The 21,275-nt window shown below is 41.2% G+C and overlaps 2 protein-coding genes across 5 annotated transcripts in view; one reads left to right on the top strand and one right to left on the bottom strand.

The window, feature by feature from the left end:
- Positions 1–1,197, top strand: part of pacsin3 (protein kinase C and casein kinase substrate in neurons 3) — a 30,585-nt gene extending 29,388 nt beyond the window's left edge. For all 3 annotated transcript variants that reach the window (XM_024263074.2, XM_024263073.2, XM_024263071.2), the window contains one exon: positions 371–1,197. In XM_024263074.2, coding sequence (XP_024118842.1) covers positions 371–486 — 116 coding nt within the window. In that variant the 3' untranslated portion in view covers positions 487–1,197. The remainder of the gene's footprint in view (positions 1–370) is intronic.
- Positions 1,198–4,976: 3,779 nt separating this feature from the next.
- LOC112140189 (Golgi apparatus protein 1) overlaps positions 4,977–21,275 on the bottom strand; it is a 31,956-nt gene continuing 15,657 nt past the window's right edge. For both annotated transcript variants that reach the window (XM_036210774.1, XM_024263089.2), the window contains 14 exons: positions 19,662–19,748; positions 19,519–19,581; positions 18,416–18,529; positions 15,748–15,836; positions 15,558–15,675; positions 15,386–15,478; positions 15,148–15,285; positions 12,156–12,279; positions 11,940–12,082; positions 11,740–11,841; positions 10,347–10,454; positions 10,140–10,260; positions 7,968–8,074; positions 4,977–6,100 (listed from right to left, as the gene is read on the bottom strand). In XM_036210774.1, the coding sequence (XP_036066667.1) occupies positions 5,933–6,100; positions 7,968–8,074; positions 10,140–10,260; positions 10,347–10,454; positions 11,740–11,841; positions 11,940–12,082; positions 12,156–12,279; positions 15,148–15,285; positions 15,386–15,478; positions 15,558–15,675; positions 15,748–15,836; positions 18,416–18,529; positions 19,519–19,581; positions 19,662–19,748 (1,575 nt within the window). In that variant the 3' untranslated portion in view covers positions 4,977–5,932. The remainder of the gene's footprint in view (positions 6,101–7,967; positions 8,075–10,139; positions 10,261–10,346; positions 10,455–11,739; positions 11,842–11,939; positions 12,083–12,155; positions 12,280–15,147; positions 15,286–15,385; positions 15,479–15,557; positions 15,676–15,747; positions 15,837–18,415; positions 18,530–19,518; positions 19,582–19,661; positions 19,749–21,275) is intronic.

Below are 21,275 nucleotides of genomic sequence, written 5' to 3'. Positions count from 1 at the left end.
AGGTCTGGATTGAACTATAACATTAGACAACTATGGATGTTTTTCTGGCTTTTATTTTACAAGAAAGGACTTCCCCTCTCTGTCCACAAACCTCCCTCATGCAGAGGACTGAGCTGCACAGAAGCGTTCTCAAAAGAGCGTGGCAGCAGGAGAGAGCCCCCGGAGCTCGTGTGTAGTGTGTCATAGTTGTGTAAACATGGAGCTGAGCTGTTTTAGTGCTTCAGTGGTTTAGTTTCCTCCATGCAAACCTCAGAGAGAAGCTGAGGAGTGTTTGGTTCAGAGAAGATGCTCGACTGCTCCCCCTGCTGTCCACTCGTGGACATTACAGCAACGTGAGCAGGTGTGAAAGTGGATCCTTGTTTCCGTCCAGGTGAGGAGCTGCTGAAGCTGGGGGAGGAAGACGAGCAGGGCTGGTGTAAAGGACAGCTGAGCAGCGGGCAGGTCGGCCTCTATCCCGCCAACTACGTTCGAGTCCTTTCCTCCTGATGATGGGCCGCCCTCCTCCCACAATCCACCCTGCCCTGTTCGGACTAGGAAACTGTGAAACCACATGAACTGGTGTGCAGACCAGGAAGCGGAGGGAGGTCCGGCTGGGCTCAGACTCCTGCTTCAGAGGAGAAGTGGGCGTGTCCTCCGCCAGGAGAGCGTCTCCACGCTGACCGGCTGGTTTGGACCGAACACCAGCAGAGTCTCATTTCCATGAAGCTCTTCTCCGTTACAGACGTTCAAACACTAAAGCTGACCTGTTGGGCTTCCGGAGGTTTTGTTATTACAAACTCCTTTTCTAAGTGTTGGTGGTACTCGGCTGGCTCTGTCAGAATTACGTTTGTCTTTGCGTTTCGTTAATTTAGCTGCAACGTTTAAAACTTTTTGTGTTTAGATTTGAAGACAGACTCTTCCAGCTGGTGGCGCCTTTTTCTCTGAAATGTTTTAACATTTTTACAGAATTTTCTTCTTTAATTTACAGTCGGTTAAGCTGAAGGTGGTGGGGGGACATTTAGATGGAGGGTCTTTGGTCATTTAAATGCAGGAATCCTTCTTTTTCTAATCTCTTCTGTTGTCGTCACACTTCAGGGCTTCAAAGATCTGTCTTTTCTTCTGTTGCGCTCTAACCTGTAAACTTTGAACCTGACAGGAGGAAGGGGATGTAAACTGCCGTCTGTGAAGCTGGAATAAAGATCTTTCTGCAGCTGGAAATCCGTCTGTCTTCCTGTTGGTGGAACATCCGTCGATGTGGATTTTCACACACCATTTTTCCTCAGAAAAAATACTCTGATTACTTATTTGAAATCATTTTAATTTATGAAAAGATGAGTAAATCCGGAGTGTGCGACTGTTTCAGTGTTTGGACGGCTGTGTGATTTCAGTTCATGTGGAACTGAACTAAACAGAGCTCTGGAGCGTGGATTAGTCTGCTCCAAACTCCAGAACCAGATGATAGTCCAGATCATTCCCATGAGGCAGAACCTGAACTGGTTTTGATAAGGATGTGTGTACAGTACAAACATCAAATGAATGTTGGAGATCTTACAAATATGTTCATCAGAAGTGACTTCACAGTCACTTCATGGAGGGGATCCTAAATCTGATAGTCATTGTTTGATCAGAGATTAACAAAGGAAAAGAGATGTGGAATGTTTTATATCTCATGATATAGTTTTCACATTGTGCGATAACATATATTATATATACTTAAACAAAAATAACTGCCTTTGCATTTGTCACACCCTTTTTTGTATTTTATTTTATTGGTTTATGTACTTTTGGTCTTCATGAATATAGTTTTTGAAATATTGAGCAAAATTTGCCCCATAGGAAATGAATGAGAAACTGCTCAAATCCTTCAAAAATGTTGTTCATTTTAAAAATTGTGAACTTCTGTTCTACTTTCAGCTACAGACACCATTCAAGCTTTAAAATGTTCAGTACCTACGAACTTTTTTAGGCTAATTTGGAGTTTATCTTTTATTTCAGCAAAATGCTAGCTGTTTTGGCTAATTTAGATATCTTTCCAGTTTTTCAGGCTGATTTGAAGTTTAGCTAATATTTTAGCATTTTGCTAATGGCTAATTTAGAAATGTTTCCATTTTTGTTTGGCTAATGTGGAGTTTTGGTAATATCTTTGCCATATGTTCGTTGTTTTGGCAAACTTCTAATTTTTCCAGATTCTTTTTAGGCTAGTTTGGAGTTTAGCTAATATTTTGACATTATGCTAGCTGTTTTGGCTAATTTAGACATTTTTCCAGTTTTTTTTTTTTTTGTGGCAAATTTGGCCTTTAGCTAACATTTTGGCTTCAGCATCTTCACCTATCAACACTAGCATCTTCAGCGACCACATTCAGCTAACAGCATTCACACTAGCATTAAAGCAGGTATTGCTTTATGTCTTGGTTTTATTTTATTTTCTTGTGTGTATACACATTTCCTATTTGGTTGTTGCGACTTCTATTTGTGTGGTTTATGTGGATTCTTGGAAAAAAAAACCTAAAAAACTTAAGTTCAAAACAAAGTCTGGCAGATGGAGACACAAGTCTGCTGTTCCAGAGAATCATCATGTGACGTCCTCCTGATTTTGGAGGCTTTGGTCTTCAACTACAAAGAGTGAAATACAGATTAGAAGTGACGGCTGGCTCCTCAGTATGGTGCTTTGGCCCCTCATGTGGCCCTCCTTATCTACAGTACAGTTAATGCTGCTGCTGCTGCTGCTGCTGCTGCTGCTGATCTACTGTCTACTATACGGTGACCTCAAGACTCCTGAGTCCAGAGTATTGAAAGACGACTTTTGAATAACATGTATTATGATTCCATTTAAAGGTTCTGCAGTGTTTGAGTTTGTCTTTGGACCTCCATCCTGACCTGTGGAGGGAGATGAAAGTCTGTTTAACAGCCTAAAACCATCACAGCTCTCGAGAAGATCTGCATGAAGAATGGACCAAACAGCAGCTGCTGAAGCCCTGCTTTCATTAAAACCATTGCAAAGCATTGAGGCGAGCATTTGTTTCTGACTAAATCCTAAACGTCTGCTCCATTACAAATCCTTCCTGTTGGTAAACAGGAGAGCTATATTTTAGTGATAAAACCATCCAGTGTGATTTCCTGGACGTTCTGTCTCTCTCATAAGCTTTTGGAGCCACTGTGTAACACAAAAGCGCTTCAAAATAAGTCAAACATTTGAAAACTGCAGACATTTTATTAAATTGATAAACTAAATCTGTACAATATCATCACAATGATTTGTCCGTTTCTTCTCATTTCACATGGGATAGTTTATTAAAACTGCACAAAAAGGACATTTTGCAAACTTTAAAACTTAAAAAAACTTGTAAAGCCTTTATTTGATTTTCTCAACCGTGGAGGAGGAAACAGCAGAAACTGTTGACGGCCTGTTAAAAAAATAATACTTGAATTCTTATTCACCGCAGCATCATATTAGTGGAAGATTTTTTTTTAACCCTTTAACAGCTGAGACGTCGTCGGTGACACCTGAACACAACATTTTTAACAAATTGTAACTTTTCAACCGTTAAAACAATAAATCCAGTAGATTCTGAAGTTCAGAATCTACTGGATTTATTGTTTTCATTAAAAAGTTACAGTAAATCAAAGAACATAAACACTGGAGCTCCGGTGGTAAAGGGTTAATTTAACTCCTGAATCACTAAAAAAAACTAATTAAAGCTGCAATTTCCAGTTTTTCTGGAAACAGTCTTTGAAACACAAACATTTCTTAAAAGCAAACAAAAAAAATCTGTAAAAATGTAAATACATTTCTTTTATGAAAATGTTAGTTTTTTGGCAAAAACAAATGACTTAAAATGCAAAGTAAACAAGGCGTCTCAAACTTTTGGACATAATCTGAGAGATTAAAGTTCTGAATATTTTTGTCCTAAATATGAAACAGAAAAAGATTTCCTTCCCCAGACTGCAGTGAGAGGAGCTTCTTCCAGAGAGCACTTTAAAGGGTCACCAAACCCTAAATCAACTTCTTTGGCTGTCGACCTCTATAAATGGGGCTTTAAAAGTGCTGTCTGTTGGTCACTGCCAAATTGTTGACAAATTTAAATAAACTAGTTGATAAATATAGTCCAAAACATCTGTGTGCTGCCCCCTACAGGTTTAATAGAGGTATTACATGGGGTCAAATCAGTATTAGCTTAAAGCTTAAACAGTCATAAATTTGAAAAAAAAATGAAAATTTTGAACAATATATTGTAAATTTAAAAAAAAATACTGAAAACTTGAATAAAAAAACAGTAAATGTTAAATTACCAATTGAAAAATTCTGTATCCATTAGAAACAACTGCTGTCCGTCCGCCATCCTTGCGAGTTTGACACTAGCCACATCCACAACTCCAAGATGGCGCCAAAACGGGCACGGGGTAGGAAATGATGTCACCATGACCTCTGTCACCAGACCTCAGGCTCATCCCGGTAGCCAATGGGCTTAAAGCCCCACCCCCATGTAAAATTAGGCTCAGCTCGGCAGCAAACAAAATTAGAATATAAACTGTAAAACTGAGGACTAAAAGTGCAGATTCAGAAAAGTAAAAGCAGCTGTTACTAATAGATACATTATTTTTCAATTGGTAATTTTGCATTTAGAGTTTTTATTTTATTCAAGTTTTTAAGTTTTTTTTATTTTTTATTTAAAATGCTCCAATTTTCAAGATCTATTTTCAAGTTTTCATTTTTTTTTCAAAATTTACAATGTCTTGTTTTCATATTTTCACTTTTTTCAGTTTCAATGTCTTGTTTTCATATTTTCACTTTTTTCAGTTTCAATGTCTTGTTTTTCAATTTTTTTTTCATTTACAATGTCTGCTTTTCAAATTTTGAACCTGTTTTTCCCTTTAAGCTGATCCTGATTTGATCCCAAAGTATTACAGTTGAATTTAATTATTGGTCAAACTATTTAAGTCCCACATCATGATCTGCAGCTCCAGTAATGACAACAGTCCAGTTCTCCAGCCCCGCCCCTCTGACTGGATTTTCACATCTCGGCTGTGGGCGGAGTCAGACTCCAACTTCCTGTTTGGTTACCCTTTAAAACTGACTGGATTGAAAAAAAAAGGCTAAAAATGTTGTCATTTTTTATTTTTCGGTGGCTGTTGGGTCAAGATTTGTTAATAACTTCTAAGAAAAAAAAATCTATTTTTTTAAAACCTTTTTCAAGATTTTCTAAGGTCAAATGAATCTATTTGGTTGCTTTAGTTTTTGAGTCGTCTCCACTCTGAAACATCAGTCAGGATGGACTAAAGTTTGGTCTGAACTTCAACACTAGGATGAAATATTGCAATAAAATGTCATAATTTAAAGTCTGTTAATTGTGATTCAGAAACATTCTAGTGTCTTTGGGCTTAAACTGGGCAGATCAGTCTGGGCCGCACCGGCGTCTGCCCACAGCCAGACTCTGTCAAGCTTCTCCGTCAAAGTTCTGGTCTCCTTTTCTGATGCCGACTTCAGTGCATTGCGGTTCTGGAGCTGGACGGACAACGAAAGCAAAGCAGAACCGCTTCAGAAATCAATCCGTCAACAAAAAGGTGCAAAATTTAGCAAAAAAAATAAATAAGACACACAATAAAACATGTCCAGAACAAGAACTGTGAGAATCCGCTCGACTCGGGTCAAGAAAAGAAGGCCTGCAGGTTCAGGGGAACATCGGGGAATCGGGCGTCAGCAGACCAAGTCTCTGCTGGAGAAGGACGGGAGGTGTGAGGTGTGGACGCGCTGCTCATCTGAACCTGAAGGTGCTGCGAAGCCTCGCCTCGTCTCTGAACAGCAGCTGGGAACAGATGGGCGGGGCTACCAGAGTGAAGCCACAGGCGGAGCGTAGAGTTTGTGATGTTGGCGCCGTGCAGACCGGATCAGACTGAGTTCTGAGAGGAGGAGGAGGAGGAGGACGGGTGCAGAAGTCTTTTCGGAGCTCATCCTTTACCGGTCCTTCAGTTCTCTGGTCACTCGCTTGGTTATCCGGCCGCACAGCAGCCCCACCAGGAAGAGGACGCACACGCTCAGCGCCACCATGAAGAGGAGGTAGTTCTTGGAGGGGGAAGTCATCACCTGCACCGCCAGGTCTGAAAAGCCCTCCGCCGGCGCCACCTGCAGACCAGACAGAGGAGGTCTTTTATAGTGGAAGATCCCGTACAGACTGAGAGGAAAAAGGACTATGAGCAGCTACATTCGTCTTTCTTGAGCAAAGACGAGAGATTTTTTGAACAGTTTTTCCTCATTCCTCCCTCTTCCAGCCCCTGGATGTGCAGCGCTCTTAGCATTTGTATACTGTGGCAATAGTACAGGCCGGTTGTGATGCAACCAGCCAATACTGTCTCTATTCTTTTAGGTCATGGTAACGTTGAAATCTACCTTAAGACTGCGGCGGGGCGGGATGGCAGAGGCCCCCTGCTCTTTGATTGGACCGTTAGGTTTGTGGTCATCCAATCATAAAGACGTGTAAAGACAGGGACACAATTCGTAAGCGCAGCTGCAGGAGTTCACACACAGGTTTTTGATTCACATCTGCAAAGAAAATGCTTGAAAAAAAACCCTCAAATCTTTTTTTACAGGATACAGGATTTATTTTGCGGTTTGGTGAAGCTTGATTTATGTGTGAACATGCAGTTGTGGATATCCAGTTTGGGTTTTGAATATTAGAGACTTTAATTTGAGCCCATCCAAGCAGAGTCTCAGTGTGACTCGCGGGGCTCTGTCTCTGCTTGTGGAGAAACTTTCTGCACGCCATTGGGGGCGGAGACAGAGGGCTGCCCGACTTTCTTCTGATCGTCTATTTAAAATAAAACTAAAAACAACTGTAAACTACAAAGCATACATTGAATGTTTTTATTGTTATTGTTTCAGTATAGTTTAATGGTAAACAAGCTGCCAGAAAAAGGGATCACTGTGGCAGCATTTAAAGGAACACACTAAATGAGTTGTGTGTTATAACTTCTCAAAAGATCTTCTTTAACAGTCCTGGTAAATCGCCTGTGGACATCTCTAAGGTTTCTTCTTTTTTCCTGACTCAGGTTTTTTTAGGAGTTTTTCCTTACTGGGAGGGGGGGTCTAAGGCTGGGATAACCAGTTTATTTAGTCTGATTAGTTTAGCAATTAGCTTATGTTTATATTTCATGACCGACCTTCTGCTTCTGTACAATTACCGGCATGAAGCTCAATGAGGGAATTTCTTTTAAATATTTTGGGCTATATAAATAAAATTGAATTGAATTATAAATCAGGTTTTAAAAGTACTGTCTGTCACTGCCAATTTTTTGACAAATTAAAATAAAATTGTTTAGTTCTAGAAAACAGTCAAAAGCCGTCTGTGTGCTTCCCCCTACAGGCTGAATTGATGTATTACGTTTGGATTTCATGATTGGTCAAACTATTTCAGTCCCAGGTCATGACCTGCAGCTCCAGTCATGATAACAGTCCTGTTCTCCAGCCCCGCCCCTCTGACTGGATTTTCAGATTTCAGCTGTGGGCGGAGTCAGCCTCCAACTCTTTAATAAATGTTTACACAGCATGATCAGATTGGTGACATTCTTCGGCTGTGGGGGTTGGGGGGTGAGACGGGGACGAGGGTCTTCTCTGTATCTGTGGAGGTCTCTCTTTTTTCTGCTCATGTATTGTTTAAACCCGACCAGGACCAGAACGCACTCAGGTCTAGGTTATCCGCGAGGAATGTTTGCTATGTCTCATTTCAGGGTGGATTTTGGACATATAAAAACACCATAGTTCTCCAAACTCCTCCCACCGTCCAAAAACATACGGGTTCAGTGGTTTGCCCCGCCTTCACCCAACAGTAGACAGGATAGGCTCCAGCAACGCTGTGGCCCCCGAAAGTGATACAGAAAAGAAAATGTACGGATGACTGGAACCACCTGACATGGACGTTTGGGCCTGACAGTTCACCTGTGGGGCGTCCGCGGGTGCAGAGAGCGCAGTAAAGGGGCGGGGTCAGCGGCGTTACCTTTGCAGCGTAGCTCCACATGTCGATGCGGTCTTGAAGTCTTTTTTTGCACTCGGGCTGCAGACGGACTCGCTTGTCTTGCAAAGCCTCCATGAGACACGACATCTCTGAGAGAAAGAAGCCCCAAAAACCTTTAGAGCATCACATTAATAATGTTCTTTACCAAAGAAACATTAAACCAAAGATGTTGAACCAGACACTGGTTCTGTTTCTAAATCAGCCCAGTTTGAGGAAGAAGATTTGGGACGAGAACATCGAGGAACTTCACTGATGGTCAGATTTTAAAGTAAATCCTCAGGGAAATGTCTCAAATGTCTGTGAAAAAGTCTGTTACAACATCAAACTGCAAAGTCTTTGAGGATCTCATCAAAAGATTTGGAGAAACTGAAGGGATCTCTGTGGAGAGCTTTATTTGATCCCACAACCATAACTGATCCAGAACACGTCTAGAGACCTCTGAGCAGCAGCGCTGCCCTGCAGGCTGCAGGGTTCAACCTGGAAGTCTGACCTGTGCTATTTCGGGGCCATAAATATTTGAAACCCACGTAAAACATTTTGACATTTTGAAAAAAATATTGGTGTTTGGCCAAAACGAATGTAAAATGTCCAAAACTTTTTGCTATTCTAAAATAAAATTCATTATTTTCAACTTTCAAATATTTTTTAGGTTTCAAAGCTCAAAATTTCAATTTCAAACCTTTTTTTTCAGCTTCAAGTCTTTTTTTTCATTTTCAAATCTAAAAATGTCAGCTTCAAAACTTTTGTCCTTGTTGTGGCGTATTGGGGCGGGGCTAACAGAAAGGACCAATCAAAATCAATGAGGGTGATAACTTCAGTCCTGGAGCATTCACTGACTCTGAGAACTGTGATCATTACGGTCAGATATTGTCTGTTTAGGCTGTACTATCATAGTCTGAAGTTGTCCCAGGACGGGTGTAAAAAGCAGAGTTTTATCATGTACAAACTGTACGTCCAAAACGCCGTTCTAACACCATCTTGTAGTGTTACATACAGACTAACGAGCTGTCACAGCAGAAACACTTGATTCCTGTTTAAAAATGGGGGAATCTTTGGATGAACAAATCTTTGGTCATAATCTGACGCCCGCGTCCTGCTCCGTGTGGTGGGTCGCCCTCATTACACCTACAGAACGATAAACTGAAATCAGGCCGCCGGAGTCGCACAAGTAATTGTAATTATTTCTCCAGGACTCACCTGGGTTCAAATCCCACTGCTGGCAGGTTTGAACTTTTTTTTAATTACATAGTTACATTTCATTACACATAAAAAAACGTGTTTTTTGGTGTTTTTTTAAATAATTATTAGAGTCCTCCACATTATCAAAATGTAACTTTGTAAATGTAAAAACCCAAGTGAGTTCTTGAAAATGTTAACTAGTTCTGCACAGTACCACTGAACCACCAGCACCTTATACAGTATTTAACCTGGTGTTCTATAGCCTTAATGAGGTCAACCCACCACACAGCTATTTAATGCAAGCATGTGGACGTTTGCTAACACAATAAGATGGTGCTTTGAACGGACTAGAACAGAGCTTTGGACTCTAGTTTGTATGCTTTTTGAACCCGTCCTGGGACAACCTCAGATATGATAGTACAGACAATACAGCTATTCTCTGACCGTAGTTATCACAGTTCTCAGAGTCAGTGAATGCACCGGGACTGAGGTTAACACCCTCATTGATTATGATTGGTCCTCGTGTTAGCCCCGCCCAATGCGCCACAACAGGGCTAAAAGTTTTGAAACTGAAATTTTCAGATTTGAAAACCAAAAAATAAAAGAGTTGAAAGTGAAAAAAAGATTTGAAACTAAAAAACAAGTTTTGAAATTGAAATTTTGCGTTTTGAAACCTAACAAACGGAATATCTGAAGCTGAAAATAATGAATTCTATTTTAGAATAGCAAAAAGTTTGGTACATTTTTTTTTGGCCAAACACCAATATTTTTTTATTTTATATGGGTTTCAAATATTTATGGCATTAATTTGGCTCCATAGACCTGCGGTTCACAGGGAACGCCTGGAGCTTCATGAAGAGGAACCTGCTCTTTTCTCCAATCTCATTCTCTGCTCAGATTGGACGGTGCGACCTGAAACCTGTCAGTGAGTGAACTGCAGTTGTTTGGAAACTGAAACACCAGGAGAACACCCACGTCGGCCCCTCCCAGGGGTGATGGCCGCACAGTGGTGCTTAAGGTCCAAAGCACAGGCCGTGTGGAGGACTGGATCCACGAAGATGTCGGCCTTGCTCTCCTTCAGCATGTTCAGGACCTCCTGCAGACCGAAACACCACATGGAGTCATCCTCACACAGACGGACAGCTTTTCAGCGTCCAGCATCTGCAGACGGAACACGGTTACCTTTTTACAGTCTTCATGTTTGATTTTCAGCAGGTTGACCTTGAGACACTCCTCCACCTGCCCCATCTGCTCCTGCGCAGCCGCCTCCTCCGCACAGAGGGAGGAGATCTGCAGAAGAAAAGCAGCAGAGCGCCACGTTCAGAGCACACTTCCAGCTGGGATTGTTCCAGACTCTCAACCGAGAGCAGCGCAGGGACAGAGAAAACCCCACCTGTGGCTGGGATAGGCTCCAGCAACCCCGTGACCCAAAAAGGATGTAGAAGACGGAGGATTTATAGAAGAAAAAGTGTGGCCGAGCACGCACTCACTCTCAAATGTGGTGGTGTGTTAGGGCATAAAGGAGGGAGGGGTTCTCAAAGACTCAAATGTTGATATGTTAGCTCAAGGTTGAAGTCTACTACCCTAAATCGGCTTTTTCTGGCTGTTGACCTCTATAAATGGAACTCTAGAAGTGCGCACTCTCCCTCAGCGCCAATGACCGTTCACGCGAGAAAAAAACAGAGGATTTATAAAAAAAAAAAAGAGCGCGGCTCCCGGGAAGAAGTCAGAAGGGAAACAGTCCCGAAGCTGCATCATCACCACTGTTCCCTCAATGCTGACACATGCGCGTGTGCACACAGCTAATCTGTCCTGCGCACAATACAATATGTGTACTGAACTTTAAATAAAATGATCAAATATAACAGGGGTGCTCATGACTAGGCTGTAACGAGTATCCGGGTGTTCGGATTCTCGCGATCTGCTCCCAAAAATCAGAGTATGAATATTGGCGACAGCCAAGATCGCTGGATTACTTAATTATCATTTATTTAATTTAGATTAGTTAAATGTATAAACTGATGTCTGAGGTTCACATAGATGATAAACTATGTAGGTTTTTACATCCTGTTGACCTGAAGACGTCTTGTTTGATCAACTCTACCTCCAGAATGAACAGATTTTATATGCAAAGAAAAACTTTGGTAAAAAGTTTGATCTTTTATGAATTAAAAGCACATATTATCTTATGCTGAACAACATTAGTTACTAGCTGTCCAGAACTGATCTGAGATGATCATGTTTGGCACAGAACAGCTTTTATTTTGAAAAAATAAGTTACAAAAAAAAGAAGAAATCACATTTTGAGAGATGTTTGGTTCTTTTTATATTTTTTTGTTTTTGTTGTGCTAAAATAGATATAATTCTTATTTAGTATTTTTTAAAAAGAAGGTCATGAATGTAAATCCAAATTTCTTGAAGGTTAAAGTAAGACTATACGGCTCCTTCTAGGTTTTGATCATAGAAATGAGCCCAAATGGATCTTTCACTGTTAAAGGTTGCTGACCCCTGACCTACACCTCCCACTATGAAGCTGCAGCTCTCTCCTGAACATCCTGAGCAGCGATTCCTTTACCTCTTCAGTGCAGTGCGCCTTCAGCTGGGGGTCCAGTCTGTAGTCGAGTGCAGACTCCTGCAGGATCACTCGGATCTGGTCTTCACAGTCTGTAGACAGCCTCTGAACAAAAGCCAGAGCAAAGCCTGTAGCTCCAAACCACAGAAGATTCCCCTTCAGAGCCAGTCCAGTGGAGTCCGGCTCAGAGCTTCTCCTCTCACCTGGTCTGCGTACTTCAGCTTGAGGCAGGAGATGACCTGACCCTCCAGCTCCGAGTCCTCGCTCGCTTTATGCAGGATGGACTGGCAGAACTTGGGAATGTCGACTCTGCAGGCTTTCCTCAGCACCGGGTTAAGCCTGTAGTCTGAGGAGGTAGAGTGGAAAGATGAAGGCGGCGGGGGACGAGCTGCTGTACGTGTTCTCCACCAGCTGCTCACCTGTGCTTTGTGTGATTTGTCTCTTGGTGATCATTTGCTTGCACTTGGGATCCATCAGCTCGCTGTTCTTGTTCTGCTTCAGACACTGGAGGATGTTCCTGGCATCCGCTTCAGTGCAGAACCGCTGCAGGAACATTTTCAGGACGCCGTTAGCAACCAAACCCACCAAAGAACGGCTGCAGGACGTCACAGCCGCTGTAGCTGGGCAACAAGTGCCGTTGCTATGACAACAAGGTGATGCAAAACATCCGGTGTGGAGGAAATGACAGATTTTTGAAGGAACCTGCCAGGTTTTTCTGTTTGTGTGAAAACAAACTTTCAGAAAGTCTGAGAGAATCAGGAAGATGATCTGATTGATCCTCCGATCAGATTAAAGGAACATTTCTGTGCATCTGTAAAAGAGCTGTTAATTCTCAGTTAAAGTTTGATTCAAAAAACTACGGAAACAAACCAGCATTTTGCTTGGATGTTAGTAAAATCAAGCTGTGATCGTGTGATGATAATGACCAGAAAATGAACTGAAGATATTTCTCAGAGTGTTGGGTTCAGAGAACCAAGCAGCTAAAACAGAGACAAACATTCCTGGAGGAATAAACTACACAGGAAGCATCACAACTGGGGCTGTGACGATTAATTGGTAAAATCAATTTCTATTCTTACCATCCAACCAGATTGATCTGTCTGAGGAAAGTTGATAACCAAACCCAATCAAATCAAGTTATAACATTAAAAAAAATCCTTTCAAAATGAATTCAATCAATCGTGGTAGGTTTATTTTACTATAATCTGAAAACAACTTAGGTTCATCACAGCGGACAACACACATGTGATGCAGCAGAAACTGATCAACCGTCAATATATCATCATCGTCTTTACATTTGAAGTCATGTGACCATACAGTGTGTAGAATGCTAGAGTGTGAATGGATTTAACATTAATTCTTGTTTGTTTGTACACATATTTCATTTACACATAATAATGTATGGCACATGTGTCAAAGTCAAGGCCCAGGGGAGTAATCCTATCCGGCCCTCCAGATCAATTTATTTTATTGTTATTAATGACCTGATGCTAACATCTGCTTATTTCTAGCTTGTATTATTTTGACTAAATATATTTCAAGTAAAAATTAGTAAGTATAATATTAAAAGTTATTTAGGATTTAAGTTGATTTATTCTGGTATAATATTCCTGACTGTTTTTATTCATAATTATGTTAAAATTATTAATTATGACTTTTTAAAATCAGGATTATGCTAAAAAATGAAAATAAAAAAATGATATTTTTTAAACTTTTAAAAATTGCCATTCTGATAGCCTTTTGGACTAGATTTTTTAGGCTATTTTGGAGTTTAGATAAAACTTCAGCTACACGCTAGCTGCTGGCGAACCTACGTTTTTTGGGGGGGTTTTTAAGCTGTTTTGGAGTCATGGTAATATTTACATGCTAGCTGTTTTGTCTAATTTATGGGTTTTTTGGTTTGTTTTTAGGCCATTTTTAAGTTTAGGTAACTTTTTCAGCTTTTTTTTGTTTTTTAGGTTAATTTGCTAATATTTTAGCTGACTATCACCACCGTTTTTAGCTATCAGCTTCAGCATTTTCAGCTATCAGCACTATCATCTTCAACAGTCAAAGTCAGCTTACAGCATTCACACTAGGATTATTGCCGGTAATGCTATATATCTAGTTCAAAATTATGTTAAAAAGTTACAGTTTTAAAGTTTTAAAAATGTAGTTTTTGAGTGTTTAATAAATGTTTATCCTGTTTGGCCCGCGACCTAAGGTGTGTTTTTGGCCCTTTGTGCGATGGAGCTTGACAAACCTGATGTAAGGGATAATGTCTGACGAAGTGAGCATTATCAGAAATTAACGCACCTTGCAGGAGTGCGTTAATTTCTGATAATGCTCACTTCAATCTTTATTTTTTCGGTCTAGATCACTTTGTCACTATTTGATACATGGTGTGACACGTTGTCACGGTAACATGAAAACATGTTGCTTAGCGTCACCATAGGTTAAATAAAGCATCAGTTCAGAGAGAAGGTCACCTCTTCCTGCTTGTTTTTGTCTTGATGATGACGCAAAAGGATGTTTTAAAGAAGCCTGCGCAGTGATGCAGAACGTTTTGGCTGTGTGACCGGACCTTCTTTTTTAGGTGTGGTTTATTACTTTTTATACTGTGGTCCTGGTGAATACTCGATTCTGATTGGCTGCTGGGTGTGGATTAAAAAGTGATAAATCACACCTAAAAAATAAAAAAAAAAAAAGATTTATGTCTGAGTCACACTGCTTTAAGTTTTGGAGGAAGATGTCCTGGATCTATTTTTAGTCAGTGAATCGGATCGTTAAAAATAAACAAATATTAACTATGAATCAGATCAACAAAGACAACAATGATCTCAATGGAATTCTTGTTAAAATAAATGGTTACACCACTATGGTTACAGGGTCTTCTGGTCACATGGCGCCAGAATCAATCTCTAGCCGGAAGTGGAAATTTCTCAACTTTAGCCGGTTGCGTAAATGGAAATTTCCTAAACTTTAGAAAACTCTTTTAAAAATGATATTTTAAAAACGTTTCAGAACTATCAGCTTTTAAGCTTTAAATGTGAATAAACTGCAACTGTCAGCAGTTTAGTGTGCAAGATGAGCTTCAAACGGGACAGAGAACATTGATCGTTTTATTTCTTTCAAGCCGGTATTAACAACTGTTCAAATTTGTAGAACTACACCCGTTCACCTCCGGAGGAAAAGCTGGAGAAACACAGTTTTTTCCTCTGAGAATCAGCTGATCACGTTACGGCATGTCAAAACGAAAAAAGGTTGAAAGCTTCCGGTTGAGGACTTCCAGCTAATGATTTTGGACACGAATAATGTTTTTTTGCGGCTGGCTGAGACTACAATGTCAGGATTGTTGGTCTCCACATGGGACAGGGGGATCAAACCTCTGCTGATTTGTTGGACCACTACGATCTGGGTGTAGAACTTCACCTTAATCATCTGTTTGCAGACTCTCATCAGCTGGTAGTCCAGCTCGGGGTCGCTCATCTCCACCTCCTGCAGCCTGAAGATCCTCTGATGGCAGCGAGGACTCAGGTGCCTCTTCTGCTCCTTCAGGCACTCGATCATCTGAAGAGTGGGAGAAACAGACGTGATGAGGAGGAGAAGGATGGGAGAGGATGAAGGAGATCCAGAGGAACTACTAAAAACTTTTCCTGACATTACTTACCTGAGCGTTACCAAACGGCACGTTGGGACACAGACGGCTGATGTCCGACTTGCACGGATCGTACAGCTCCGGTTCCAGACGGATGTCCTCCGACTGAGACATGAAGATCGACTGTAATCTGATGGTAAAATCTCCAGTTCTCAGTTTTAGAAACATCCCAGAGTGTGCTCACCATCTCCAGCTCCTCCACACGGAGCTGCTTCCGACATTTCAGAGAGACCCGCTGCTCCCGCGCCTCCTGCAGCGTGTCGTTCCTCACAGTGGTGCTGAGACAGATGACCACGTCCACCCTGCAGAGGACGGACACCGTCAGTTCAACCCACCGGTAGAAGAGCTCTGAATGTCGTCTTCAGGAAGCCCACTTCTTCTTAATGTTGGGACACAAACGCAGAACGTCCTCTTTGCAGGCCATCTTGAACTTATAGGAGAAGCGGAAATCCTTCATTTGGATCTGAAAGTAGAGCACAGGACGGAGACGAGCGGATTTACTTATTCTCATTCTCTGTGGGGTGCCCCAGGGGTCTATTGTTGGACCCTTTTTCTTCCTGTCCTTGCAGAACAGTTCTCTATCCAGATCTTCCAAACTGGTCCTGGGTGACGGGCCAGATGAACAGATGTTAAAAAGAACCCAGTGGAGAACTGCAAGACACACCTGCAGTCCCTCCTCAATCTACAGGCTTTTAAGAGATACCAACTATAGCAGGAATGGGCAAACTACAGACCCAGGGGCCAAATGCGGCCCGTTAAACTATTTAATCTGGCCCATCAAGTTTGAATAAATGATAATCATAATCCTACTTGCTTTGTTTTCCCTATAATTGTGGTGTTTTCCACAGATGGTGCACTATAATAAATTGATCTTTGTTTAGATGCAGAAAATTATTCTGCATTTCCGTGTTTCCGTGAATTTTTGACATTTTCGAGTGTTTTTCAAGTCGGAAAGTCCTATTTCCTATCATTCCAACACAACATGAATGCAACATTTCTCTACAGTTTTCCATGAAGAACATCAAACTATTTGTGCAAAATGAATACTAAAGTCACAGTTTTGAAATAATCCCCCAAAAATGTTCATTATTAGTTTTAAGAAGTAATTATTGCAGAATTATTTCTTAAGAAGGGAAGGATTGGGATTGGGCCAAATAAATCTCAGCTAGTGTTTCATGGCTTGTGAGGCCCCTCCCCCTCAGTCCCCTTCTCGTGGTCATATCTGGTTACATGTGATTTGTAGATTTGGAGAAAGACTTTAACCAGGTGTCCCCGGGGTCATTATTGGGTACGGTCCAGACCTCTAGAGTTTTCTTGAGATTTCTGTTTTTCCAGAAGCCTACTGATTATCTGGATCAGGTGTGTTATGTATATATATATTATATTATTAAAATATTTGGGAATACGCAAACAAAAGCCCATGGCACGTGTCGGGGTTAAGCCCTGGAACATTTGAAATTATTATGGGATGGCCACACGACCTACGGCTTGGCGACCATCTTGTGGCGAAGTCAGAGAAATGGCGATTTTCACGGTTTTCAACAATATGGGAAAACGGAACTTTTGTTTGTCCGATTTTCACGAAAACTTCAGAATTAGGTCCTCAGCTCGAGTCTACAACGACCCAAGAAGCTTCATTGACCTTTGACCTTGGGAAGACGCCGCCATTTTGAAAAGTTGAAAAAAAGCACTTTTACTCAAAGCTACAAAAAGAAATACCTCCTAGGGGGTTATATCAATTGATATGTCACATCACTGGCCATAAATGGGAATGTACTGTGAGAAATTTGTTGCAATTAGAAGTTGTAGAATTTGAATGGTTTGCGTGTGGCGAGGTCGCAACCGCCACAGTCTTAGCTAGCGCGTACATATTTTGGCCGATTTGCGTAAAAAGGATATTGACCTTAACGATATAACTTTCAAAGCCACAATGCTTAAAATGCGGCCCTGGTAAGCAGAAAACCGTTCCGAAAAAAACTGCTGACTCAGCAAGAACAAAATTTTTGTTCGCAATTCGCGAACGAAACCAACATAGCTTTACTGGATATATCCATGGCTAAATTTTACATTATTATGGGATGGCTCCACGACCTACGACTTGGCGGCCATTTTGTTTCGAAATCTGACATTTTGTGAATTGTACAAAGATGAAACATACCTTTTGTTAGTCCGATTCTTACAAAATTTGACCCATATGCCCCTGGCGTTAGTCTTTACTGACCTCTAAAGTTTCGTTGACCTTTGACCTTGTGAAGGGCCGCCATCTTGATTTGTCCAAAAAAACGACTTTTTGCACCAGCTTCAAACAAATATAACTTTCAGATATATTTGTCAAACGTTTCCAAACGCTTTTGTCATCATTAGGAAGCCATTGGCATAAAGCATATGGTATTACAAGCTATAGATTTTGAACGGCGTGTGCATGGTGAGCTCACAAAAGTTGCGTAGTGTTAATACACGCTCACATTTCAATGCATTGCTATGATACTTTAATATGTCGATCCCAGGCTTAAGCTGTAACAGGTATAATATCATTGAATATGGACATATAAGGAATGTGGGCGTGGTAAGCAAACAACCTCTGTTACTAAAGAAATCCCAAAAATATACTTTTGCCGATTCTCATGACACTAACATCAATCTGTTCGGTGACCTCAGGCGAACGAAACATAAAATGGTTGCTATGTAGATAAAACCAACAGAAAAGCCGCCATTTTGAAAAAAGTGCCTTTTTAAGCAATTTCTCACATTCATTTCAGACCATCTATACAGAAAGAGAAGGGAGGGACTTAGGGGTCCATAGTGAGTGCTAAGCCAATGAGTTCAGGTCAAAGGTCGGCGTCAAGGGCGATGATGGTGCGTAGGGGTGGGCAGCGAGCGCGGCGTTGGTGCATTTAAGTGGGTGGAAAGGAAGAGGGCGGGAGGGTAAGGGTGGATAGCGACTGCGGGCCATCCAACGCCGCTTGCGGCTTTAAATCACTTTCTGTCTTTAATCAATTTAATGAAGAAAAATGGGTTTTAGAGAGAGGCAGAAGAACTCACCAGCTGGAAGTGTGTGACCCCAACTGCACACTTGTCGTTCATCTCCTTCTGGTATTTGTTCTGGACCAGACACTCCATCAGAACGCCGGTGTCCATCTGGTTGTCGGCCACATCCTGCAGGCACACAAACAACTGAGGAGGTTGGGAAACAGCTCCACGTCCACATGACTCCATAAAAGCACACCCAACACGACTCGCTCTGTGAATTCACTTTCTAATGCAGGTACATGTGAAAATGAAAAAGCATTTCTGTTTATTCATTTTAACTTTCAAATTTGATATTTCAAATTTAATTTTGGTACAAATTTACCAGAGAACTTTGTGAAAATGAAATATGAAATGCCCTTTTCTTTATCATTTTAATCATGCCACAGAATGAGTGGTGTTGAACAAGAAAAAGAAAAAGCTGTTCAGAAAATTGCCTTTTCATTTTGCTTGAGAGATAAGTAATGCAGGTACATTGTGAAAATAAAAAAGCATTTCTGTTTATGCATTTTAATTTTTTAATTTGATATTTTTAATTGAATTTTGATACAAGTTTACTAAAGAACTTTTTAAAAATTAAATATCAAATGCCATTTTTTTTAATCATTTCAATTAAGTTAAGAGCGGTGCTGAATGGTGTTATTTAAGAAACAAGTAATGCAGGTACATTTTGAAGATGTAAAAGCATTTCCAAAATGTACTTTTATTTTGAATTATGAGTCACAAATGCTTCCATATGGGAGGAGCTACCATCTAAAGCTCGTAATCTAATCGCTACATGGAAGAATTAACTGTTTATCTAATTTACAGTACATGGAAGACATGGATGATGTTTAGAGATCAGGTTAAGAGTTCTACAGGATCATCAGTAATCATGTCTCCATGTCTGGGTTCATGGGATCATTCAGAGACTCTCCCAGTACGGTGAGCTTCACCATCTACTGCAGGAGCTGCGAGTGAATGTACTTCTGTCTCTCTGTGACTCAGTTTGATGACTTGCTGTCCCACATTAGCCAAAGAGGGAACCTCAGATCACATCAGTACATTGACTTATCATTGAAACTAGACGCCCCTGATGCGTGAATCATGTTTGGTGTGAATGTGAGGTGTGTGCTCACATGGCAGTGGGCCTGAATGACGGGCTCACAGGCTCTGATGAGCAGCGCGTCTATCTGGATGTCCTAAACGACACAAGACAAAGTCATGCTCTCCGCTTTGTGTTTGTGATGGGCAGTGAGGACATCCGCTGGTGAGCTCCAACCTCCGACTCCAGCTCTGTCAGGTTCCCCACAACGTCCCTGCAGCTCTGCACCAGATCCTCCAGATGATCCTGCAGACACTCCAGCTCCTGTTCTCACAGACAGAAGGTCATCAGAAATCCTGACCGATTCTCCAAACCGCTGCATCACATCGTGTTCAAACGCCAGATTAAACCGACAATGATAATGTTAAGCTCTGAAACACAGCAATGATTTTATGGATGTGAGGTGGTCGTGGTGCTGAGGCAGAGCGGTCAACCTCTGATCCAAACATCGCAGGTTCGGTTCCTACCTTGCCCATGTGTCAAAGTGTTTCTGGGTGAGAAACTGAACTCTACACTGAACGCCTGGTGGTTATAGTTGGTTCAGCAGCAGTGCTGCGATCAGTGTGTGAATGTGACTATAAAGCGTTTTGGGCATTCTAAGAAGGCAGTACAGCGCTGTACTACTATACGCCATTCTCCTTCTTTTTTCATTTAAAGTCTCCCTATGACGATTTAAAAAAAAACGTTCCCAGTAGTGTTTCTAATTAGGAAGTTTTTCCCCCAAATTCCACAATCTAAATGTCTCAAAAAGCCATTTTTCATGTTGATCTGAAGCCTCTGTTTCCAAATCTCCTCTGAGGGGGTGTGGCTTTTGGAGCTGAGCTGAGTAGCTCCATCCCTGATCCACCCTGTCTCTTAATGACAGCTCTGTTTCACTAGCATAAATCTTCACTGCTGCTACATAAAAACATCAATCTGGGTAATGTCCAGCCGTATGGTTCTGATCCGGATGTCAGCTGGACGAGGAAGTGAAGATCTTCATGGACAGAACTTCCTCCAAAATCCTGATTCTTTCTCCTTCCAGTTCACCAAAGACTCTTTTAGCTAATTCTCCAATGTTTATTGACTGTGATCAATACATTCAATCATTGGTTTCTCAGAGTTCTTGATAAAATAATCAAAGCTAACATCAAAATGCTCTTTCATTGATTTACAATCCTTTCCAACTGCGGTCAAATGAGCCGCCGTTCACATTTCCGTGGTCACATCAAGAAGCTCCGTGGAGTCTGGTGGAGATTTTCCAGCGTTCTCAGTCCTGCTACCGTAAGTATTGGATGAAACTCACACCAAAAATCCAGTGATGCTGATTTGACCACAGAAATGTGAACGGCGGCTCATTTGACTGCAGTCAATGTGAAGATACCATCTTCTCTTCTCCAGAACCTGAACTAGACACTAGGAACAGATGAGGGTTTAGTGCATGTGCAGCAGAGCTGTTGATGGAAAGAAGATCATTCATTCAAACAGAGTCTGTCAACCAGACATTTCTGTTTTGAACCAAAGCTTATAAAGAAAACCATGTGACTAAAGATCTCTTCAGACATTAGGAATTACGAGTGCGGGGCAAAGCAATGAGAGAAACAATAATGGAAGTCCTATGCTTTGGAATCCTAGTCGGGATAGTTCACTGATTCAAACTTTATATTTCTTTTGTTCTGCATTATCGAGTAAACAAACTCTGGTTCACTTTAAGCAAACCAAATTTGTCCAGTCTGAAAACACCCTTCCATTTGTTGTATATTTTCAGAAAAAAGCTTTGCAGAATGAGCTAATGCAAACAGTCAGTGACAG

This window comes from Oryzias melastigma, unplaced genomic scaffold, assembly GCF_002922805.2.
Source record: "Oryzias melastigma strain HK-1 unplaced genomic scaffold, ASM292280v2 sc00236, whole genome shotgun sequence".
Classification (NCBI taxonomy): domain Eukaryota; kingdom Metazoa; phylum Chordata; class Actinopteri; order Beloniformes; family Adrianichthyidae; genus Oryzias; species Oryzias melastigma.
Note: the sequence above shows the minus strand (reverse complement) of the source record. Positions and strands in the feature narration are given on the sequence as shown.